This window comes from Carex rostrata, chromosome 9 (genome assembly GCF_964058835.1).
Source record: "Carex rostrata chromosome 9, lpCarRost1.2, whole genome shotgun sequence".
In the NCBI taxonomy this organism is placed as follows: Eukaryota; Viridiplantae; Streptophyta; class Magnoliopsida; order Poales; family Cyperaceae; genus Carex; species Carex rostrata.
This window is the reverse complement of record NC_135926.1, coordinates 6,659,075-6,683,283: the sequence shown is the minus strand read 5'-3', so window position 1 is coordinate 6,683,283 and position 24,209 is coordinate 6,659,075. Positions and strand designations below refer to the sequence as shown.

The window sequence follows — 24,209 nt, the reverse complement described above, 5'->3', positions numbered from 1 at the left end:
GACATTACCTTTTCTCTTTTCTTATAGCATTAAAAATTGTAAATTCTTTTTTGATGATAAATAATTTTACAAATATGAACATCCTTTTTATGCATAACAAAATTAAAATGTTTTAACCAGTGTTATCAGAACCGGACCGGGCCGGCCGAAAAAAAACGAAACCGGTCACCTGTCCGGTTTGGTTCAGATAATTTATCACTTCAGCAATTCTATCGCTATTGTATCGGTGAAAACCAATTTTACCGGCTGGTTCATGTATTAAGTTGTTGAATAAAATCACCTAAAAGTACCGGTTCAAATCCAATTTGATAAAATCTTCGTATCTTCTTCTTGTTGATATCTGATTTCGTGCATCTTTTGAATTCACCAAGTTTTTCATTTCCTTCCCCCTTTTCTCCGCTGGTTAAGATGGAAAGAAATAAGAAATTGGTTCTCATTCCTCTTTCTATTTGGCTTTCTCCTTCAATCTTCTTATTTTTAGTGTGGTGTATTGCACAGTGGCTCAAGGGCATTCTGAAGACTAAACTTGAAACGAAATCAAACCTGCACAAAATATCGTAAGTAATCTCTTTTAATCACTTAATTCGAATTTGTAGTCCATGCACTTGAAAAGATTGAATTTTTGAGATCATTTTATTAAATAGAATAATGCATTAAAGGTGTTTGTTGAAATGCTCAAACCAACGCGGATGGTCCCTGATACATGAACAGAAGCACTGGAAGTGACGCAAAATAGTTCATGTAGTTTGCCCAATTACCCATACAACTTAGATGACAAAAAATGTAGAAGTTGTCTGAATAATATGTACCTTTGGTCTTTGCAGCACTCTAGTTCTCTAAATAGCAAGAGAAGAGGGTAGTTGCAACCCTGGTAAACCACTTCAATTGAAAGTTTTTGCAGCACTTTAGTTATGTCTTGAAATTGCAAGTGAAAAAGGAAGGTCTTTGCTGCACTCTAGTAGTGTCTCCATATAGAAAAAAAAAACAGTAGTTGCAGCTCTAATACAACATTCCAATTAATGGTCTTTGCGGCACTCTAGTAGTGTCTCTAGTTGGCAAGAGAAGAATGTAGTTGCAACCCTAATGCAACACCCCAATTGAAGGACTTTGCAGCACTCTTGTAGTGTCTCCATATGGCAACAAAAGAGGGTAGTTATAACTATAATACAACACTCTAATTGAAGGTGTTTGCAGCACTCTAGTAATGTCTCCAAATATCAAGGGAAGAGGGTAGTTGCAACTCTAATATAACACTCTAATTAAACTCCATATGGAAAGAGAAGAGGGTAGTTGCAACCCAAATATAATACTTTAATTGAAGGTGTTTGCAGCACTCTAGTAATGTCTCCATACGGCAAGGGAAGAGAGCAGTTACCAACCTAATTTTTTTTCAAAACAGAAAATTTTTAAATTTTTTTATATTTTGTATGAAAATATTACAAATGTTGAATATATTTCTTTGAAAATAGATAGAATAAATATAATTTGATTTATTAGAAAGACTGCAACAAATAACCCGATCAACATTTTTCAGGTCGGATTTTTCGCGGCTGTAAGAAAAATTAATATATTTCTTTATGTATTATTGGAAAGAAATAAAAATGCTTGGATTATGAGTTATTGATCCCGGATCAAAAGTCACTTCTAGGTAATACAGAAAATATTGTCATCCTTCTAGTACATTTAATTTCTAAAAAGTTGTATCTATTTTTGAAAAAAAAAACAAAACTTTAAGTTATTTAATGATTTTTATTCAAAAAGAATTCTCAAAATAGATACAACTTTTTAGAAATTAAATGTACTAGAAGGATCACAATATTTTCTATATTACCTAGAAGTGACTTTTGAACCGGGATCAATAACTCAGAATCCAAGCATTTTTATTTTTTTCCAATAACACATAAAGAAATATATTAATTTTTCTTACAGCCACGAAAAATCCGGTCTGAAAAATGTTGATCGGGTTATTTGTTACAGTATTTCTAATAAATCAAATGATATTCTGTTTCATCTATTTTTAAAGAAATATATTCAACATTTCTAATATTTCAATACAAAAAATTAAAAAAATTAAAAATTTCTATTTTGCAAAAAAAAAGAGACCCAAACCGTGGAAAATTTTCACTGTTTGGAATTAAAATTTCAAGCCGTGAAAATTTTTCACGGTTTGATCATTTTTATTAAATTGACTAAAACTTAGTTATTATTATTAAAAGATTTAGTTAATTAGGTATTTTTAAAAATGTCGGAGCCAAATGCCATTGGAACTGAATGAATAATTCGACCAACATATTCCATATTTTGTGACAGTTGGTGCGATTATTATGGAAATCAATGGGCGATCCATTGATTCAATTTTAGCTCCTAGGGACCAACTCAATATTATATAAATTTAATCAATAGTTCGGGTTCATCTATTTCCAAAAACAAAAAAAATCGATTCATTATCTGATAATTTGATTTCTTATTTTATTAAACAAAAAAAGGTGAATTTGAATTTGTAGCATCATAATAGGTGCTTGCTCGGACAACCGACTATTTCTTGTTAGTATTTAACAAAAAATAAAAATTTTGAAGTTAGAATCACATTAGAAAATTCTTTGAACTTAGCAAGAACACAGATTAGATCTATGTGTCAATGAGGGGCGATACACAGGCCAAATCAGAGTATCCTTTAATGCTAGTTTATCTGTTTTGGTTATAAAAGTGGCGGAAGAGAGAAAATCATCTCCACTTGCAATTGTTTACTATGACCTCTTCATTTTAGTCTTCAGACTTTTTTTTAATTTTTTTGCAAATTCCTTTTTACGTGTCAGGTAATTTTTTATTTAATTTGATCTGAATTAATAAATAGTTGTAGATAAATTTAGTATCAAAGGTAAATCCATTACAACCGATGGTAGGCTAAAGGTTGACCAACTCTGTAATAAAATATTTCAAGTAATGAAAAATTGTATCAAAATTGTGCTAAATTGTACCAGATTTTGTAAATTGTACAAATTTTTTTATCAAAAGCATACAAAATTTAACCAAGTTGTCTTCAAATGTTCAGAAATTATATCAGAATTCAATAAAAAAAACAACCTATTTCTACCAAAACAGTAGGGAGTCAAATATTGCTTCACACTCTAAACTTACACCATATGAGGTTATCCGTTATCATCACATACGATGAGATTGCATCTGGTCTGTTTTTCCGGCAGGACGACGAACATGCTATTAGCGACATGCTTTGAATGCCTATCGCTCAACACATGATAGATATTGTGTCGAGATATGTAAGATTGTATTTGACAATTCGAAAGGCTATTCATGTAGGCTCCTTAGACAGATCATGCATATGATGAGTCTTTCTCTCTCGTACATCATTAGTGATTTTTCGAAGTCATCTCAGCTAGTGGAGCCTTTATTTGATACGTCTTAGTAACCAAGAGCATGCTACGACAGAGGAGTATACCTGGTCGGAGCAGGAGGCTTGGCCAATTCGTGAGAGTATGCGCCCACAGAGATACTGAAGGTCAACTCATCAGAAATTCATCCGTCGTCTTGATAATTGTATCTTCTTTTATTTGTTGTTATACTAGAGTTATTCTCTAGAAAACTTTCTTATGAAGAAAGTATCTATTGAATAATAGTTATTTTTTGTAAAAAGAGAAAGATTTATAATCCAAAATTTGTATTTCGCAAATTTTAAATACAATTTTTTTTTCTTTCAAAAATACTAAAAATATATATTACTATTAATCGAACGGTAATTGGTTCAGCGGAATATAAAATATACATATTTTTAAAGTTATTAATGTACATCTATGATAAGGAAACATATCTCTTTTTAAATTAGAAGAAAGAAGAAAATAAACAAATCATCGGATCTGATACGGAACTAGTCTCGGAGGACGACACCGTTTACTCTCGTGCTTGTGTCGGGATGCTTGACTCGTCCCACTCTCGGCGAATGGTTCAAGTCTAAATTACAATGAACCTCTAAACAGAGAAAAATTGTAGAGGTATTCAGACTCTAACCTGTTGGTATCTTTTATTGTCTAAAGGTTCAGTTCCCACTTCATGAGGCTTTATGGCTTATATAGGCGATCTCATAACCGTCATTCCGCTTTGTCAGAACGGTTAGAGGAGTTCACATAAGGAGCGGTGACGCTCACATAGAGTACAGTCACCCAACGCTCTCTCGCCTATGCGGACGGGAGGGCGATGACAGTAAACATGGAGCCGAGACAGGCTTCTCGGGCGCAAGCTGATTTAAGTCCATTGTGCTGGCACGACATAACTTTTGGGTGGAATATTGGACCGTAGCAGACCGTTCCTCGATGTTAGAGACATGAGTCTTATTCTTAGTTCCAGCTCGGCCCTTTAATGGTGGTCCGAGAGAATTATTCTTGACTCAAATCTAGCATCTTTGAGGACCTTGTGTACATGACTCTCTATTAGGATCAATTAATGATGAGGAAACAACTCGGATTTTATACATTCGAGAGGAGTGGAATTCACGATAATTCAAATTTTGAGTTCGTCCCAAATTAGACTAATTTTCTCAATGCATATTTATTTGAAAATTTACAAAACATATAAAGAAAGAAAGACAATTTTAAAATTCGTACTTTTAAATTAAAACGGAATGAAATCTGCTCCTTTTCTCAAGAAAAGGAGGACCCTCCTATTCTCCAATCCGAACCGTTTAAAATCGATCAAACGGCTTCAATTACATCTGATTTATTTGTGCTTTGAGATTCGTGCCATGTTAAAAAGAAATTGAAGCCGTTTGATCGATGTTGAACGGTTCGGATTGGAGAATAGGAGGGTCCTCATTTTCTCAAGAAAAGAAGCAGATTGGCTTCCAATTAAAACAGTCTAAATTATAAAATTCGTAATATATTAACCGAATTAGATAAACGGGCAGGTGGGGTGGGGACGTGGCCCGTGGGGTTCACCTTCTGTGCGGATGCATATTTCGTAGAGCGAGCTTCTTGAGTCCCGTGACTTGGTTAAATTACAAATTTACAAGGGTTAAAACTTAAAACCATCACTCGTAAAAAATGGGCTATAATTTCGGAAGAAACTACTACTACTAGGCCTTCGGCCACCATCCAAAGACGGACTACTTGTTAAATTTACTGGCCCACTCAGTTCCGTCTGCAAGACTGCAACCCATAAATTACTTTTAATCCGATGTTTTTACATTGTGAAATCAAATGGGAGTATGGGACCTCTCCCGTTACACCTTGTTTGGATGGAGAGTAGAGGAAGGGACGGAGTGGAACAAAATAAAATTTTTCCTTGAATTATGTTTGATTGACAAAATTACGTCAGAGATAAAAGATATAGAAAGTAAAAGGTGTTAGAAATATATTTATAGGTCATAATATTTTAGGCCATAATTAATTGTTAATTAATGAAATTATAATATGGATCAAGTTTTATTGGGCTGCATGTATCTGTAGGTCCGAAATCTCTAATCTAATCATCTAGATAAGGTCTTCTGAAATGGCTCGATCAATAGATGCAATCAATTGGTGTGTTGTATTATAAATACACATACATATGATATTTTTGGATCTCTCTCTGAACTGTTCAGTTTTCGGACAGAAGTGAAAAAGACATAAAAGATAGAAAACAAGAATTTTCGGTTAGACAAAAAATCATATTGTATATTCGCACCAGATCAGAAACCGAAAGAGAGAAAGAAAGACTAAAAGGGGACTGCCAGTTGGTGCTAGTACTCTGACTCGCGGTTATTTTCAAACCTGGTCGTGTGGATACCGGTAGATACGCAACTGCTGTCGCTGGTGCATTTATCTGACAAGGAGAAGAAGCAGAAAGGTAGGAAGAGAAGACTAGACAAAGATTTTCGCTGCGTATTTAGTGGTAAACTCTATATTAATCTAGGAATTTAATTTACACATGAATTCTGATTTTTAGATAGTGAACAAATCTTGAACTGATTTGACTTGTTACACATATAACCTACCTGAAACCTTTCAAAAGGTTTAACCTTGTATCATTATAATCAATATATAGAGTCAGATTCTCTCTCAATTTAGGATGTAACGGATGAAAATAAATTTTGTTGCAAATATTTTAAAAAAAAAATAACACAAATACTGAATCTTATATACTACCTATATAATGTTTATACAAGTTTTTTTTTCACAATCCTACAATAGTTATCGAATTTGTTATTAATATTCAAAATTATAATCAATCAAATAAGAAATAAAACGAAAATTAAAATTAAATTAAAATTTTCTCATTAATCATTCAAATACAAAAAAAAAAATATGTTAATATTCTTTTCAATTCCATTATATTCTCTTTTATTTTTCACCTCCATTTTCTTCCTCAACTCTCCATCAAACAGGGTGTTAGGTGTGACCGGAGAAGTCCGCAATAGTGGATTAACAATACCCGGGTCGGGTATACCCGACCATACCCGCCCGTGCCCGCCGCCCGGGGTACCCGTGCCCGAGCCCGGGTATGGGTCTGGTACTCGGGTACGCGGGTACGGGCATAAACCGGATCGAACCCGTTTTTTTGGACCAATACCCGACCATACCCTACCCGAGTTTACCCGTACCCGACTATACCCGTACCCTAGTACCCGTACCCGATACCCGAGTACTATTCATCCGAATTCAAAATTTAAAAATTCTGTTTTTTCCTCCCAGAAAAAAAACAGAAAAAACCAACAAAAAACCAAAAAAAAAAACCAAAAAAAAAAACAGCAAAAAAAAAAAAACCAACAAAAAAACAGAAACAAAAAAACCAGAAAAAAACCAGGAAAAAAAAAATACCCGTACCCGCCCTACCCGTCAAGGGTACACGGGTACGGGTATAGGACAGGTAGGGTATGATTTTTGAAAAATATACCCGACCATACCCGTACCCGTATACCCTTGTACCCGTCCTACCCGTACCCGTACCCGTCTCAGGTATACCCGGGGTACCCGTACCCGCCCGCCCATTAAACCTCTAGGTCATGTTTGGTTGTGGAGTAAAGTTAAACCGGATTAAATTTCTTACTCCAAGCTAAACCGGAGTAAGTTAACCATGTTTGGTGGAGTAAGCTAAACCACCTCTCTAGGTGGTGTAAGTTACTCCGATTTAGCTCAAATCTTACTCCATCTTAAACCGCCTATGTTACTCCTCGTTTGGCTCCTTAAACGTAGAGTAAGGAGTTTACTCCACCTCTTACTCCACAACCAAACATGGCCCTAGTCCGCAAGTAGATTTCCCGTAGATTTCATGCAGGGAGCAGAGGAGTACGGCAGAGCCAGGAGCAGGGATGTAAATATATGTTTTGAGTTTTGTAAGTACAGCTAGCTAGTAATAAATTATTATAGACGAAAGCTCGTAGCCGTCTCTATCAACGTCCACGAAGCGGGCCCCACCCTTATCATTTATTGTTATTGTATTTTTTTTCAGTTGGAAAATGGAAAGTGGTATTTTTCAAAACCTTAAATTGTCTAACGTACCCGCTTGGCCGCTTGAGCACGAATCATGCGCATTGCAATTTCTTTTTTGTTTTCAGAAATAAAAATAATTTGTTAGAGACATTATGAATTCTTTCCCTCAATAAATGATTGAATCGAACTAACTGATTTTGACAATTTAGCACGCTAAATCACATAACATAATTTGAAAAATTAATGGGACTAAACTATTGTTTTGATTTCATTAACTTATTTTCAACGGAAGCTAGCGTGAAAGAAAAAAAAAGAAAAGGAATGAGAGCCAATTTTACAGTCTCTACTGGACCGAATTAATAGGCTGTCCCATTAGGTTTTAGAATTTTTTTTGGCTCAGATATAATGCAACTCAAGGAAACTATTTAGATTGTATCATTGGTTTGATCTCTATATATACTCCAGTGGACATAATTATTGAATCGACTTCATCTATGATATTAAAAAATTATAATCTATCTTATTCCCGATAATTCATTTTTTATTTCTAAAAAGAAATTGTGCGCGTTCTGTACGAGTAGTTGATTTTTTTGGAAGAAAATTGTAAATATATTATAGTTTGAGTTGTAGAGTAAACCAATAGACGGAGACGTTGATTTGGAATTTTTTACAGGAGGCTGGATGTGAATTGGTATGATCCTACCATAATTTTTAATGCTACAGGAGAACTTGTCTCGAAATCATTGACAATTCCTTTTTTCAGATTTGATGTAGTAACCAATTCTTAATTAATCTATAATTTTGAAGATACACCTACAGATTTTTGTAGATAAATTGTGAAAAATATTTTAAAAATCTATATTAAACTGAATTTGCCGAAGACATTACCGAAACAGCATAATAGTTGTATTATTCCAATTTGATATATCCTTGTGATTAGAAATTAAGTGTGTTGTATTTAACATTACTCTCGAGTCTCGAGTATTAGCAAGTGAAAGCAGAACAAAATGATTATACTCATTATTGTGGAGTTAGGCTAATATGACACTAGTGTTATATCAAACAAAATAACACCACATCTTAAACCCTTAGATCTGCTTTAAGATTCGTACTATCCGCTTTTACTGTTCAAGCACTTCATTTTGTACGAATCTTAAAGCAGATCTAAGGGTTTAAGATGTGGTGTTATTTTGTTTGATATAACACTAGTGTCATATTAGCCTAACTCATTATTGTGTCTAAATAAATTAAGTAGATGACATGGTTATGGACTTGATGTGGTAACTAAAAAGGTTATGGACTTGATGTGATGACATGGTTCAGAATTTGAAAGCATGACCGCATGAGCGAAAAATTAGCGACATGAAACAAGGGTCATTGTCTTTCATCCATTTACTTAGTAATACACATATATGTAGCTATTTTGATGTTACACATGTATTTTTCTTAAAATTTCACACGTGACCCACAAAAATATTAAAATAATTTCACTGTTGACCCATAATCACAATTCATTTTGATGTTAATATCCGAAAAAATATTAAATGTTTTATTTTATCTCTAGTTTTATGTTTTCATATTTCCCTCTATATGCTTGAATTCAGTTTTATATAAAAGTATCTATTTCATGCACAACTAAAGTTCGTATAATTTAAATTTTATTTTATAAAGGATAAATGATAAATGAATATTAATAAATAGGTACATTTTTCTTATTTGAAATAAATTATGTAAAACATATAGCAGCAAAATTAAAAAAAAACAAATAAAAGTAAATTATTATGGATAATACACTTTACAGTCATTCATATTCTAATTAAAGAGGAAATAATATTAAAAGTTACATGAACAATTATTTTAGAGAATATAAAATATAATGTTACAAATAAAAGATCTAGACTAGGGCTGGAAAAAAAAATTCGTAGTTCGTGATTCGATTCGGGTTTGATTCAAGTTTAATTTGATTCGAAATGAGTTCGAATTAAAACGAACCAAACCAGGTTCGGTTCGAAATTAATTCAAACCAAACTCAAACCTAGCCTGGTTCGATTGAAATGGATTCGCGAACTTTTATGGTTCGAATCTCATAATAACATCGGCCGTTCATTTACCTGATGAAATTAAAATCCATGATAGAGAATCATAATTTAACTTAGCCGAATCTCCCTTGCTCTCAAATCTCAATAATCTAGTTCTCTCTCTGCCTCTTCCTAACTCACTCTTCCTCTCGCTCTAAAACCTAGCCGATGCTCTCGGCGACTGGCTGTCTCTCTGGCCGTCACTCCTCTCCCCAGCCTAGACGGCTGTCTCTCCTTCGCCTTCTCTCCCTTTCGGATTCTCACTTCATTAGATGTTCTGATTGAGGGTTTGATCGAGTTAGCACTCGAGGTACGATTACTTGTTTTACTGCATATTTCAGTTCTTGTACTTAATTCTCTTTTTACGATTATTTGTTGTGATGTATTTTTTCATGAATAGTTTTTCAACTTAAAAATACTCATTTCATACCGGTAAAAGAAAGTCATGTAAATTTTGTCCTACAAGAAAAAATTAATTTATAAACTATCGGTATAACTAGGGCTGCTAAAAAATAATTTAGTTTGTGATTCGATTCAAAAAATATATAGTTCGCAATTAATTCGATTCAAAATAAATTCAGTTCGAAACGAATCAAATCAAATTCAGTTCAAATCTTATTCAAACCATTTGAATAAGTTGAATTCGGTTCGATCGTTGCCACCCCTAATCTCGACAAGCGGAAAGCATAGAGAATCTCCTCCATTATATTATCATCGAGAAACTGAAGCAAAAGTGGACCCATGCCGCTACGCTGCGCTCCTAGTGGTGAGTAGGAAGTCGTAGAAACAAGCCGGGAACGAGTTCTCACACTTAACGACAAGCCCAAAAATCCACGCTTCTCTCTCTGGTTTTCCATCAATCTGGTCCCCTGAATTTGCCGGGACGACGTCACATCTCCCAGCAGCCTACATACCCCTCTCGAGCCGTTTGATTAGTCCCCCGAAATAATTGACGGTTCCGATACATATCTGTTTTCAATGAGCCAATAACCTTTGGCCACGAGTCAACCGATAAAAAATGTAAATGACTTTTTTGAGTCTACCATCACAGTTGTACAACTCTGTACTTTCATATGACGTGCTATACATGAAGGCTAAGCTTCAGTTTTATAAAATTGACCCGTCAATAAAGAGTATAAGAGTGTATAATTTTGAAGTGGATTATAATATCGAAGAGTAAGAGAGAGAGGTGAGCCGATTGTAAACGAGAGGAGAGGAGATACGCTGTTTGTTTCACACTCTCTCCCTCTCTCTTTCTCTCTCTTCGTCTAGTTCTTTTGCTGGAGAAGGCGAGCTAGGGTTTGTAGGTCGCTCGAATCAGGAGGCAATTCTGACTTACGATTGAAAATTCTAATCAGCAAAAGCAGCTCGAAGCGATAGAAGTTTACTCGCCTTTGATTGATATCAAAGGTATACATCAATCTTTTTAGAGTTTCTATGGATTTGATGCGTTTTGTAGAATTGTTTCGCTCCTGATTTAAAGTGACGGGTTACCAAACAGACGATTGTTTCTCTTTTCGAATTTGACTGCTAACTAAAAGATTTTTTTTCCTCATTTTTAATGGGTCAATTCCGACTCAATTATACTTAGATCCTTTTCAAATTCTAATTGAACGGTAATTTGCAAGATTTCTGTAAGGTGCAGTGTTAGATGAAATTATTTTTCTTTTGTTCTTCTTAAACGGGGTGCTTTGAATTTGAAATCAGGGATTGAATTATAGAATTTATTCTTGGTCTTATCTTCTACAAGGTATTACCGGTTTTATATCTAAATTTTACCACTCGAGAAGGAGAAACGTGTTTTGTGATTTTTGTTTAATTGATTGATAACTGTTGAAAAGATGATTACTTACATATTACTTTAAAAATTCATCAGGTGTTGGATCACTACATGCATGATATGCTCTTTTCTGACTAAAAGACAGCGCCTCTACCTTTGATTAGAATCCTCATACAATCATGAACTTGTCTATAATAGGCGGTTCAAACCATATGGACAGGAGGTTAAATCTGTCAAATAAAACCTCTACTTCAATGAATACAACACTTAATCCAAATGCGGCCGAGTTTGTTCCGTCTTTCCATAGATCATCCAGTGGCACTGGAACTGGAGTTGCAAATCCGAATGCAGCGGAGTTCATTCCTTCATCCCTCAAGTCGCCTACTGGAAATGGTAATGTGGGAAATCCAGCTACAGCAACCCTAGATCGGTCTGAGTCAAGTGCATCAACCACCTCAGAGGAAGAGGCACATAAGTACTGGAGGGTCCAGTTACCAGATGACATCACTCCTGATTTTCGAGCTACAGGGGAAGATGAGTTGCGTGCAACTGAGACCATTTCTCTTGCGAGGTTATCCATCAGTGAAGGTGGAATGGAGCCTCCAGTTCTGTCGCCTTCTCTTGGTAATAATGGCAACAGGTCTCTGTGGGGCAAGCAGTTTGCGAATGTAGGTAAGTCCAGTATGAATGGGAGGGAGGTTAATGCCTTCAATGGAGCCTCCAGCGCAAGCCCAGTGCATGACTTTATTGGTGGAAGCCTCTTTAGTAGCGCAGAGGATTCTTCCATCAATCCAATAAAGTTTTTATCTTTGAAGTACCCTGGGCTCTCTTCTCAAACTCTTGCTGATATTTATTTGAGAAGTGGCCAGGATTTGAGCTTAACGTTGGAAATTCTAGCTGAAATGGAGGTATATTTTTCTAATTAAAGAAGTTTTGGAATAACTTAAAGCATATCCCTGTTTAACTTCAGAATATGATGTGTACTCCTGCAAATAAGAAATATCCCACATGCATCTAAAGGAATGGAGTGCTATACATTCCTCCTGTCCTGATTTTTGAAAATAAATTAAAATGTTCGTCCTTTTTTTCCTTATTTGTGTAGGATGTTTTGTGGTAGGAAAGGTACTTTGTTTTACAGGGGCGGATATCTCGTCTTACTTTTCATTTAGACAATGGAATATATGAAATTTTTAAAATTTGTAAGGGCACCATCAAAATTGGCCCAAAAAGTTATAATTTCTTTTAAGATTTTACAATCTATCTTTTGAGTTATCTCACTGACAACAGTGCATTTTTATCTTATATTACAGAGTCAAAAGATGAATTCAAAATCGTTTTCATCTCTAAACATGACTGCTCAAGGATCTCCAGTCAATGGCCTGTACAGGAGCCTTTCAACAACAATACGCGGTGGAGATACAGATTTGTCATCTCCTGTGAGTGAAGCTGCACCAAATTGGTGGTACAGAGGGGATGGCTCATCACTGGTTGTCGGGCCCATGGGATCAGGCAGAATTGCTAGGAATTTATCTTACAATGGAACTGAAGACATGGCTAGTGGTGGCTTGGGATCACCTTGGCTTGAAAGCACTGATTCTGTTGGTAATGTGATGATAAAATACAAGTAGTCATTTTCCGAGTTCTTTGTTATTTCTCGTTTTTTTTCTCTTTTAAGATGGACTGTTAGTTGGAAATAATTTTGAGTTGACAGCAAGCATGAATTTGGAGTCAAAGGAGGAACTCCGCAACCTCGCACTCCTTCGAAATGTGTGCCTTGAACAGGTAGATAGGTCTATTCTATCTATTAGCTAAATTTCTGTTGCCCCTGCCTTTGCCTCTGTTTAAGAAAAAAACCTAATACATACTTCTTTTTCTCTTATGTTATTTGCAAAATACACCTCTGTTTGTCTCTATTTGCAAAGACCATCAACAGTATGTGGTATCTGCACAAATAAAAAAGTTAAGCAACTTTTATAACTTACACGAACACCAACTTAGATTAGGAAAATAGAGACTTTAGCCAATTTACCCACATTGGGATCAATAAGTCATTTTAAGTGGTTATCTTATCATAATCTCTGACTTTGATGTGTTTTCGTGTCCTTTTGCCTGTATTCTTTGTTACATTTCTCAAAACTCAACCATTAATTTTTTACGTTCCATAACATTATTGAAACTCTTGCAACTTTGTGCAAACATTTTGGAGCTGGATTTTCCAAGAAAACGGAAACAATTTGAATAGTCCGGTACATATTCCGTGTTTAAAAATGGTTGTTTGTCTGCAAGCACCCAAAGTTCAGGTACTTTTTAAATCCATATTGGCACTAATGGACATGTGACACTATATTTATTTTTCTTTAACCGAAATAGCAATGTTTTTCTGTATGTTTCTTCCTCGTAGTTAATTTCTTGTGTTGGTGATGAACCTAAAAATTTATGTAGTGCTGATATGCTCTATTTAGGCAAGACAAGCATACTTGGCTGGGAATGATGCACTCTCAAAGGAGCTCAAGCTTAAGGGGCAACTATATGATATGCAAATCAAGTCTGCTCAGGATAAAGCAAAAGAAGCCGCCTCCCAATATAGGTCTTTTTAACAAAAAACTCTTCTTTATACAAAAACTATTTTTTAGTGAGAATGGATTTCTTAAAGGCTTGGTTGTTGTTTTTGTTGAGAATGGATGAATATTTTTCAATACCCGCAAATTTCAGGAGCCTACTATTGGGGGAGGCTCAGGGTTTTGGCCAAGAAAATCTGGACCGTCCAATTGACCTTCGCGGTCTTCATGCCAGTGAAGCAGTCCATGTGCTTAATTACGAATTAAGCAACATAAAGCGCAACGTCAGGTCGACTGGCCGTAGGCTCGAGGTTACAATTTTGGTAGGTCCTGGTGTTGGTAACCTCACCAGGGGTGGTGCTCGTACCCCTCCTAGGCTCTCTGGGGCTGTTGAACAGTACCTCTTCGAGCATGGGTTCCGATGCACCCAGACTCAGCCAGGTGTTCTTAGTGTCATGATATATTAAGAAAAAAAAAACTTTTGATGCAAGGTAGCAAGCCAGAAGATAAAAGACTGAAAAAAAAAAATCAGATATTATGTATTAATATATAGTTATGGAAGAATGAAAGACCCAGAAAAACAGTAAAAAAGGACTTGTTCTTTTTGTATATGGGGGAGAAAGTAGGAGATAAAAAGTGTTCTTGATAAGGTTAGTAGGCCTTGTGACACCTGTTTAACCTTTGTTATTGTGGCTCCTAAACAGCCATGTCTTGTAAGATGTTTTTTGCGGAATTCCGCACTTTGTTTTTTTAATAGTGGCAGTAACTTTTTGTCATGTGTCTTTGTGCATGTCAATCGAAGTATGCGTAATGCGTGTAGATAATTACTCTAACAAGCATAGTTAATTTCATTGCTACTTCAAATATTTTTTTGTGGATATATCTTTTTAGAAAGAGAAAAGTTTGGTTCCAAGGCCCATCGGAAGCATATTTGGGTACGGAGCCATCTGATGCACTTTAAACTCATGTACACGTCTTAGAACGGGATATGCACAAATCTTAGAGCATCTACATTCTTAAAATTCAAAAGGATTTCTAAATAACTGATAACTATTTTTTAGAAATTATGGTCTTTAAAGTTTCTATCTCTCACATTCCCAATTATTTAGCCAACATAGAGTTTATAAACAGTTTCTTAATAAGAAACTTTCACGTATAGTTTCTAAATGAGAAACTCCCACGCATCTCTGAAACAAGATTAAAAATTGCCACATCAAATTAGAAACTCTAATAGTTTCTAATAGTTTCAGGGATGTAGATGCTGTTAGAGCGCACCGAACAGCTTTGATGCCAGCGGACCCTCAACCACTCCCTGATATTACAGACGTGTTTCAGTCCCGTGCATGTTGGAAATATTATAACAAAATCCTGCATGAACAAAGTAAATTGCATTATCCAAGTCCATAATTTACTGGATAGTAAATCTTTCTATATACCACAAAAAGTATTCATCGAATTAATATTCCTTAATCAAATCATGATTTCATTTCATCAAATTCATTGTTAACATCTGAATAACAAAGTTCAAATAAACATGTACTGACAACAAGAAAACTGATTTGTAACATAGTTTTGTCCTTCACTACCAAAAGCACACAAGTGGATAAAAAAAGCCAGCCCCTCAATCACGCTCGCTGATAGCTGTGAGGTGCTCATCAATCTCTTCTGTCGATAGTACTCTAAACATGGGATCTTTTTCTGTCACCACTCCTACCTGCTCAACACAATCTTAACTGTTAATTTATTTTTCTATTTTGTCATCATTACCTGAACAAGGGAAAGCATTATCCATCCAAAGGAGGGTTGGTTACTTGATTTCTAATCTAGCTGGATAACCTTCCTAATGCTGAACTAAGCCTAAATTACTATCAATTATGCCAAGAAATAAAACAAGGAATTGAGCACAGTAATATATGGGATGTACAAGTAGGTATATTCATACTTGGTTCAATAAATTTTGGAATCCTGAATGATAACTGTTGCTAAAAAATATTCCTTCAGGTTGAAATTGAAATATACTTTGCATGGAAATAAGAAGCAAGCTCGTGAAAAAATATTATTATAAAAGAAATCATGAAATCGAACAAAGCAGCACAGATTATGATGCTTGAGGTTTTACTAATATAAACAGAGTATTACCTCGATTTCTGTGGCTTTGAAATCTTCTTGCAGAACGGATTGCAACGCAGATATTGCAGTCTGTAATAAACAAACAAAACACACTTGAACAATCATTTTCAAAATGGAGTTATCAGTTGTCACAATAGTTTAATCTGAAGAAACTTTATAAAAGGAAGATAGGAAAAGGACCTGGACAGTCTCATCATAAGAGAAAGAGGGATCGTTCTTCATTTTCTTTTCCAGGAAATTTATTGCTTCTTGCTCCTTCAGCCCCGCACTTGTGGCCTAAATTTGTAAAGTCATTTTGTGAGACACCTTATTTTCTTTTTGCTAACTATTAGAACTTAGAAGAATAAATCTAGCATGTCAATTGTTTGAAGATGCTAATCTCCCTTTACAAACCAACAAAAATACACCACAGAATAAATCTAGCATGTCAATTTGAAATTGAATTACTTTGTGCCCAAAGAAATGACCAGCAGGATCACACTTAAATAGTTGAGGGCCCTTCTCTTCATCAATGGCCAACACCATAGAAGCTGTCAGGTACAAGATCAAACAGAGAAATCGGTTATCAGAATTATGGTAAAGATGAATAGGATTAAATGTATTACAATGCAAAGTAAATAACACTAACCGACTCCAAGAGGCCTCATATAGGCATGCTGTGTGTACACCTGTGCCTTATCTGCAATCCTGCATAGATTAGAGTAATCCTCACTTCTTAAAATTTAAAACTCAGTATTATCTTTCAGAAAATTACGGAAAAATGTTCCAAAACAACATTTTTAGCTACGACATACATTGATAGAGACTACAATTGACCAAGGACAATGATGCAATTTAGCCTACAATGCAATACTTCTTTTGAAATGTAATCATACAAAAAAATAGAAGCTTTTACTCCAAAATTATTGTAAAAACAATACCACTTTGCAAGAACATCAACAGGCATCTCATAACCCCATTTGAAACGAAATTCAGCAGCTTCATTCCTTGCTTGGGAAACAAGTGACCTTGCATCAGCTACACATAATATATAACAAAAACTTTTTAAGGTGCCTAGAATGCGATTATAATTGCAGAATTGTAATGATGTGTGAAATGAGAACAAACCTGTCATTCCAGTGGCAAGCAACCCAAGGTACTTGGTGATGGGAAAGAGATGGGTAACACTTGTTTGATCCAGTAGCTTATCCTACAAGGCAACCAAAAATTGTTAAGTGGACTGATGATTTAATTCCTCCCATTTTAAAATTTAAAATCGCAATTTGTCATGTACAATGACAATGCAAGAAATTTGTACCTAGACCTAGTTTCCCTAACTTCACTGGCCATTGATTACAACTCTTTAAGCAGATTTACTTTATTTCTGATCAAATCAAAATTGGGCTAATTTATTAACAGAATTGAGCCTCATTAATCCATTTTTTTTTACCCCGTCATTTCTCTGTTCACATACACCACCCAGATGAACAGGGAAACTTGATATTTCCAGCTTAAGTCTTAATTTTATGATATAAATGGCACTAACTAAACAAAACTATGAAAAATTCAGGCATAACTTCCAACCAACAGGTGATGAAAACAGAGCACTTACAGGGACTTTCTTCTGGGTAACAACACAAATCGAATCTTTTCCCCTAACTCCAATTGAAGTCACTCCAGCCGCCTTCACAGCCTTGAACGCATACTCTATCAGACCAAATCAATTGCACAAAAAGAAGAGAAAACAAATTTTAGAAGGAGCTAATAAGCCTTTCTCTGAGCAGAAAATCAAACTACTATAAAAAATAAAGCAGCTCAGAGCCCGAAAATGGAGACGATCTGAACCCCTAGCATAGAAACCCTAATGAGATGGTGGATAATACATACCCACTTGGTAGAGGCGGCCTTCCGGGGAGAAGATGGTGATGTGGCGATCGTAACCAGCTCCTGAGCCTCTACTCATCTTTTCTCTCGAATTTCAGTTCAAGTTTTTTTCTCACTTTAGGAAGAGGGTTTCTTGGGGTTTTTTCAATATGTGAGATCTGCTTGAGACGAAGAAGAAAAATGAACAAGAAAAAGGGGAGTTCTGTGTGCTTCTTCTCCAGCAAGAAATGCATCGGATTGGGCCTTTTTAGGTTTATTTAGTTTTTGTTATCACCCCTTTAGCCCAAAATATATATAGCAATCAGGCCCATTATAAAAGTTTCTTATAAATAGGCCCTTAAAAATAATTCTCTTGGTGTAGTCAAAGTTGTGGGCTATAAAATGCCCAGCACCGTCCCAGAAAAGAAATAAAAATTCAAAAGTATTTTTCAAGAAGGCGACGTTGTGTATATATATATATTTTTCTTTCTGAATAAATGGATTGCTATTATTTCATTGTAATTTGTAGCCACCCCTCCTTTCCAGGTATATACTATACATATAATGGTTATTTCTCCAGCACAGTTTTGTGAACTTCTAGATATGACTTTTGAATGCTGCATCCAACATTGGTCTGTTGAAAATTTAAATCCCCACTTGTGTAGAAGAAAATTGCTACTAGAAGAGAGTGTAACTTGCTACTTGCATGTCGGCTTCAAATTATAATTAGATTAATTCACTTCCAAATTACTTGTTTCCTTAACAACAACATACTTAGAGTAGCTGAGTTGGATGATTGATATAAAGTGAAAAAGGATTAACAACTCCCAAAGTAATTGCTTCCTTAACAATGGCATCAAGTTGTCACATCAAGAATTTTAGTAGATAGAATTTTGGTGGAAGGAAGGCTGTGGTTGAAGTACTGTAACACTGGTGCTAGGAGGTCAATGGGCACAAATCTCCTTCCGGAATCAGACTGATGGTAATAATAATATAGATAAGGGTAATATTGCATAAAATGCATTATATAATTTGTATGTTGTATAATTGGACCGATGGGTCCTTTCCTTTTGATCTTCTGATGTAATGCTTCTGGCAAAACTCTTTACATATTTGCTATATCGCAGCTACTGCTGATATTATCAAAAAAAAAAAAAAAAACAATGGCATCAAGTTTTACTGTAGTTGATGGGATTGTTTAATTAGTACTGACAAAAGTAAAACAGACACTTCATTGTGCAATGTCGAACTTGGGCTTTGAGAAAGAAAATGGAATTAGTGATTTAGGATCATTTTTGTTTTCTTTTTTTAACAAAAAAAAACTTTATCTTAAAATTCATTAATGGCTTGAAAATTAATTATACAAATAATTTGACGGCCCCTACAAAGTATTATATATATATATATATATATATATTTTTTTTTTTTCTTGTAACTGATCTTACAGCTTTCTGTTCCCATTATAAATTCAAGATAGCTTTATAGATTCTTATTTCTTAATGGGGCTGAAGCATCTCTAATTCTTGTTGTGCTCACACCAGTTACTGTGTTATCAAAGCTGTCAGTTCACAATATAAATTAAACCTTTCTCATTCTGTAATAATTTGGTATGTTCTCCTTTTTTTTTTTTTATCTTAATACAAATGTTTTTTTTTTTTTAAGGTTGGAAGCATCAGTTCCAACATATATATTTATAAATAAAAAGTCATTTACAAAAGGTCTACTTGGTCTTCTTAGTCTCTATACAATTATCATAAACGTAAACATAACTCAAGAATATACAATCCTATCCTTCAGGATGCCATCTCTTTATCCAAAATTCGTCCAATTATAAACGTCTATTGCTGTATTTTTTTCGATTAGATAATGTCCCAATCTGACTTTATCGGTGAACGTTGTTCTATTACGCTCCTTCCATAACGCTTACATTCCCACCCTCCAGGTGGTATCTATCCCAAACTGCCTTCTACAGGCAGCCCATATATACTTGCTCTTCCATTTCACCAGATATCTGTTATATATAGTGAGGCCCTGCATGGTCTTGATACAAATGTTGGTGACCGTCCGTTCACTGACCTTCAAAAACAATTTAATTTGGTATGTTCCGTAATTTCATGCCACATAATGTAACAACTTGACTCGTTATATGTTATGACAGCAAGATTTGATTATTGAAATGTTTAGAGGAGAACTTAAAGGATTTTTTTGGCCAAACTTGGGATGAACTTGTAAAGGACACAAAGATGCACTTCTTGGTAGAGCATGGTGATTTTAAAAGGTGATTTGATAGGCGAAACAAACAATAAGAGAAAATCACGGATCTGTCTGGAAGAGTCAAGAGAATGCTCTGAAGTTTCTAGTGAATTTGGATGTATTTTTGATGAAATTTCGGAATACAATGTGAACGTTGAAATAAACGTGAAAAAAAGTGGAGGGTGATTTGGTGGAGGAAGTACAGAACTTGAATATTGGTAGTTTAGAGAAGACAAAATATTTTTTACACTTGTTGATAATAAAAGATTAGAAAGTAATTTGATTCAATCTTCATTGTTTGAATTATTCTAGTACATAATACATGCTTAAATTATATAATATCAGAGAGAATATAAGTAACATGCTCAATTTTTTTTTCATTTAATTACATGAAAGCACATATCTAGAAATTAATAATGATGAGCTTAGACTTGTGACTAATTAACAATTTTTTTTCAAATAATATAAAAAATTGAAATTAAGTTTTTATGAATTTGGAAACCGAATTTTAATAGATGGAAAGAGGAAGCAATTTGTTATGTTCTTATCTATTATTTTGACATAATTACTTGCAAAAGGTAAAAAAATGACGGTAATTAATAGTAACTCAGACCCAAATATGAAAAATATTGGTTTGAATCGTTTGATGATGTTACTGTAGTTAAGCCGATTAAAATAAACACGTGTTGGAAAAGTTGCAAAGTTTCTTGGATTTGAAATTTCTAACATCTTTCTTCAATCTTCATCATGTCTCAAGATAAGATGTTTAGATTTAGATAATTAATTTGAAGCGTGTCACTGCTGAGGCCATTATCAGAATCTAGGTTTCTCTGTTTTTTTTCTATAAAGACATCTGTATAGCGGGTCACTATAACCGTTATTATAATTTTTCCGATCAAAAGGACTGATTTAGATTTTAGGCATATATATGGTGCAAAGTGCACATTCTTCACCGTCTAAATTAAAGCCATATGAAACCCCACTGATTCATAAAATAAGCCCATATTTTTAATATTCTTCCTCCGATGGATAGCCAATTAAAAATCATATCACGCCAATCTTACTATTAACATTATCAAATTAGGGAGCAACCTTAGATGCGAAGTTTCATAGAATGTAAAGCTATTTCTGAAAATGGAATGATTTTGAGTGGCGTCGAGGTATATTGATCTGACAAACTCCATTAATGGCAAGAATTTATTTAATTTGGTGATGGCACTATCTTTTACTATTTGAAAATTAATCATCGTGCATCTCAAGAAATGTCAAGCAATGCTCACATGGCATAGTTGCCTTCTCCAAAGTAAATGCACCATCAGAGAGAATGTTCCCTCCGTCTATGCTTACTAACACACAGTTGTATTTATTTGCCATGTTTGTTAATTAATTAATTAATCCACAAATTATTATAACTCAAAAGGCCCATAAATAGTAGCACTTTTGAGCAGGGACCATTTTGAGATGTTAAGAACACATAGATTCACATAACATTAATCATGGCAGGAGATCCCCTTTCCATTAATATTGGCCTTCTATTATCTACAACTTACACCAATTTTAAATTAGCCAGTATTTTTAATGTGATGGTCCTGTTAGTTCATAATCAGCCACGCAAATAAAAAAAAGTGTCATTGTAATTATAAAAGGATCTCTTAATTAGATTGAATCCGGGATTGAGTATTACTTATATAAGGGGTTACGTTACATATGATTTGACCATATGTAATTATCTTTCTTTATAAATATTGTGTCTCCAGTCAGCTAAGTAGTTGTTACCACTTGTTAGTTGAATTTTCGAGGTGGATGATTAATGACCACACATAAATTTCGAGAAAAGTGTACCTCCGATGGTCATCAGAGCTGTCTTATGTGATTTAAGATTCGTGCACATTCCACTTTGAGATTCATGCGTACAGATTTTAAAGTTCATTGGATGACTCCGATGCTCATCAGACCTAAACTGAGTATTTGACTTCCTTGTATAAATTGGTAGTATAAGGTCGGAGGAGTGTAAATGAAAACCGATCAATTAAATCATTTCATTCGATTCCATTTGCAAAATTGTGAAAATTTTAATTAGTTATATATGCACCAATTGAACTTTCATCAAATGATGACAGAGAAATTTTGTTACTGGTTTTAGAGTCAAATCAAACTACGGGTGTATTTTTTTTTTCTTTTCTTTTGGAATATGTGTGTATATAGAACTATAAAAATAGCATTACTGTGAGGAAAAACATATATATATTATTTTTTAATTTAAACTTTCTTTATGCTATTAGTAGGAATATGTTATATTTTTGTTTGTATTTTCTAATTATAATAAATTGTTATTCATATTTTTAATTTAAATATTTTTTCAATAAAATTTGTGAGACTAAAATCCAAGTCTAAAATAATATGGATTAAATGGTTTTCGACTTGCAATTTGTTAGTCTAATTATTCTAACTTGTAAATCTCATCAACAATCTAGACAATATATTACCGTCTAGCTTGTATTCCCTAGGACCGTGCTTCAGATAATTAAGGAGAAGAAAAAGGGCAACATAAAGTGTTTAATTTCTTTACATTTTGATTTGAGAATTACAAAATTTGAATATTTTGTATACAATATTTTTTTTCAAAATTTAGTGTTGTAATACAAGCAAACAATGGTCGGTTAGATCCGGTCACCCCTCATCTCCCCGAATTCCCATCCTCTGAGATATCTCGAATTTTAGTGAATCTCTGCAAAATTCTAACCATTCAAAAATTCTTTCTACATGAATCTCAAAGCATATTAAACTGTCCCTTCCATTTGAAATAGGTACCGAACATAAATTAGCCCACCTTGAATCCACTCAATTGAGATATCTCAGATGATACGGACTCCATCTCCCCTCCCCTTGTGCATCATATAGGGGGTAAAAACGGATCGGATAGTGATAAAATTATATTCGAATATGTATTTTTTGTGGATACGGACATGATCGGATATCAGATATCTTAAGATATATACATAATTTTTTTTATAATATATATTAAATAATATAGTATATATCTACTATTCGGATACATATAATTAAAATTCAAAATCACAATTGTTTCACTATCTACACGGATATTTAAATATCGGATATCCGTATCTAATTTCTAATACGGATCCAAATTCGGTTGAAGAATATCCGACCCATTTCACCCCTATACTAGTATCATGTTATGGAACAAAGAGTAAGTCGCATAAATAATTAATAACTCTAATTGTGTGTAAATTTGTTAGCTAAATTTGTCCTAAAAGCTCTTTATTAATTATCATTCAAAAGAACAAATGATATTTAACTTCTTTGAGAAAATTAGTGAATTTTGTTTTGGCACGAAGCTATGAGGCCTACACCAAACTATATATAAGTTACATGAGGTTGACAATTTCTCTTCATGTAACTATATATTAAGGACTTGTTCGGCTGCTAATTGGGAACGGAAATGAGTTTGAGTTCGAATTTAAATTTGAATGACCGAAACATTATTCCACAGAAACAATAAAAGTCGAACATGCCCTAAGCTATGGTACATTGTAATACATGGATCAATTCGCACTTTAAATTTATATTTCTATTTTTCAAGTAATCAATCCGAGCCGTCAACCTTATTATTATATAAAAATATATTTGATGATTAAATTTTATATATTTTTATTTTTAGATAATTAAAATATCAGTTAGATCAAAAAAATTTGGACCATCCGAGAGAGCAGTAATTTTCTACCTATCTAAAAATAATAAAATAATATTTTAAAAAATTATAAAATTTAATCTTCAAATATAATTTTATTTAATAATAATGTTAAGCAGTTTGAATAAATTATTTAAACTTTAAAAATAAAAATAAAAATTCAATACATGTACCATGGTCTCACACGAATTAATCCAAATTGTGTTTGCCCCGGCCCCCGGGCGTTTCCCAAACTTTTATTGGGATCTGCGTGGAAAATCCCAGCTTATTTTAATACAAAAAGTCTAACTAGTCAACAAGAAATTTAGATTAATTAGTGATTGCTAATCCCTGTACGAAAGGCTGCTTAACTCTTAATGCTAACCGAGGAAATAATCATTTCTGAAGAGGATTCCAGAGTTGGTGATCTGGGGTATTGACACGTGTTTCCCCATGTGG

The 24,209-nt window shown here is 34.1% G+C and overlaps 3 protein-coding genes across 3 annotated transcripts in view; 2 read left to right on the top strand and 1 right to left on the bottom strand.

The window, feature by feature from the left end:
* LOC144559057 (NagB/RpiA/CoA transferase-like superfamily protein) overlaps positions 1-24,209 on the top strand; it is a 91,539-nt gene that overhangs the window by 32,266 nt on the left and 35,064 nt on the right. The window lies entirely within an intron of this gene.
* LOC144559055 (polyadenylate-binding protein-interacting protein 7-like) lies at positions 10,625-14,610 on the top strand. Its single transcript, XM_078307983.1, has 6 exons — positions 10,625-10,906; positions 11,373-12,184; positions 12,587-12,878; positions 12,988-13,058; positions 13,739-13,863; positions 13,989-14,610. The coding sequence occupies exons 2-6, from the start codon at positions 11,456-11,458 to the stop codon at positions 14,299-14,301; spliced, it is 1,530 nt and encodes a 509-aa protein (XP_078164109.1). The 5' UTR covers positions 10,625-10,906; positions 11,373-11,455; the 3' UTR covers positions 14,302-14,610.
* On the bottom strand, positions 15,303-18,044 carry LOC144559061 (proteasome subunit alpha type-6). Its single transcript, XM_078307991.1, has 9 exons — positions 17,831-18,044; positions 17,556-17,650; positions 17,072-17,153; positions 16,885-16,981; positions 16,593-16,651; positions 16,412-16,494; positions 16,145-16,240; positions 15,974-16,033; positions 15,303-15,548 (listed from the first exon to the last, which is right to left on the bottom strand). Exons 1-9 carry the CDS (start codon positions 17,904-17,906, stop codon positions 15,456-15,458), a joined length of 741 nt encoding a protein of 246 aa, XP_078164117.1. The 5' UTR covers positions 17,907-18,044; the 3' UTR covers positions 15,303-15,455.

Excerpts from the sequence above, each read along its gene's own strand:
- LOC144559055 (XM_078307983.1), top strand. The coding sequence starts at position 11,456 with ATGAACTTGTCTATAATAGGCGGTTCAAACCATATGGACAGGAGGTTA. Across the intron at positions 12,185-12,586 it reads AAATTCTAGCTGAAATGGAG|AGTCAAAAGATGAATTCAAA; the intron begins GTATATTTTTCT and ends CTTATATTACAG. Across the intron at positions 13,864-13,988 it reads GAAGCCGCCTCCCAATATAG|GAGCCTACTATTGGGGGAGG; the intron begins GTCTTTTTAACA and ends CGCAAATTTCAG.
- LOC144559061 (XM_078307991.1), bottom strand. The coding sequence starts at position 17,906 with ATGAGTAGAGGCTCAGGAGCTGGTTACGATCGCCACATCACCATCTTC. Across the intron at positions 16,495-16,592 it reads TATGAGGCCTCTTGGAGTCG|CTTCTATGGTGTTGGCCATT; the intron begins GTTAGTGTTATT and ends TGTACCTGACAG. Across the intron at positions 15,549-15,973 it reads TCAAAGCCACAGAAATCGAG|GTAGGAGTGGTGACAGAAAA; the intron begins GTAATACTCTGT and ends TGTGTTGAGCAG.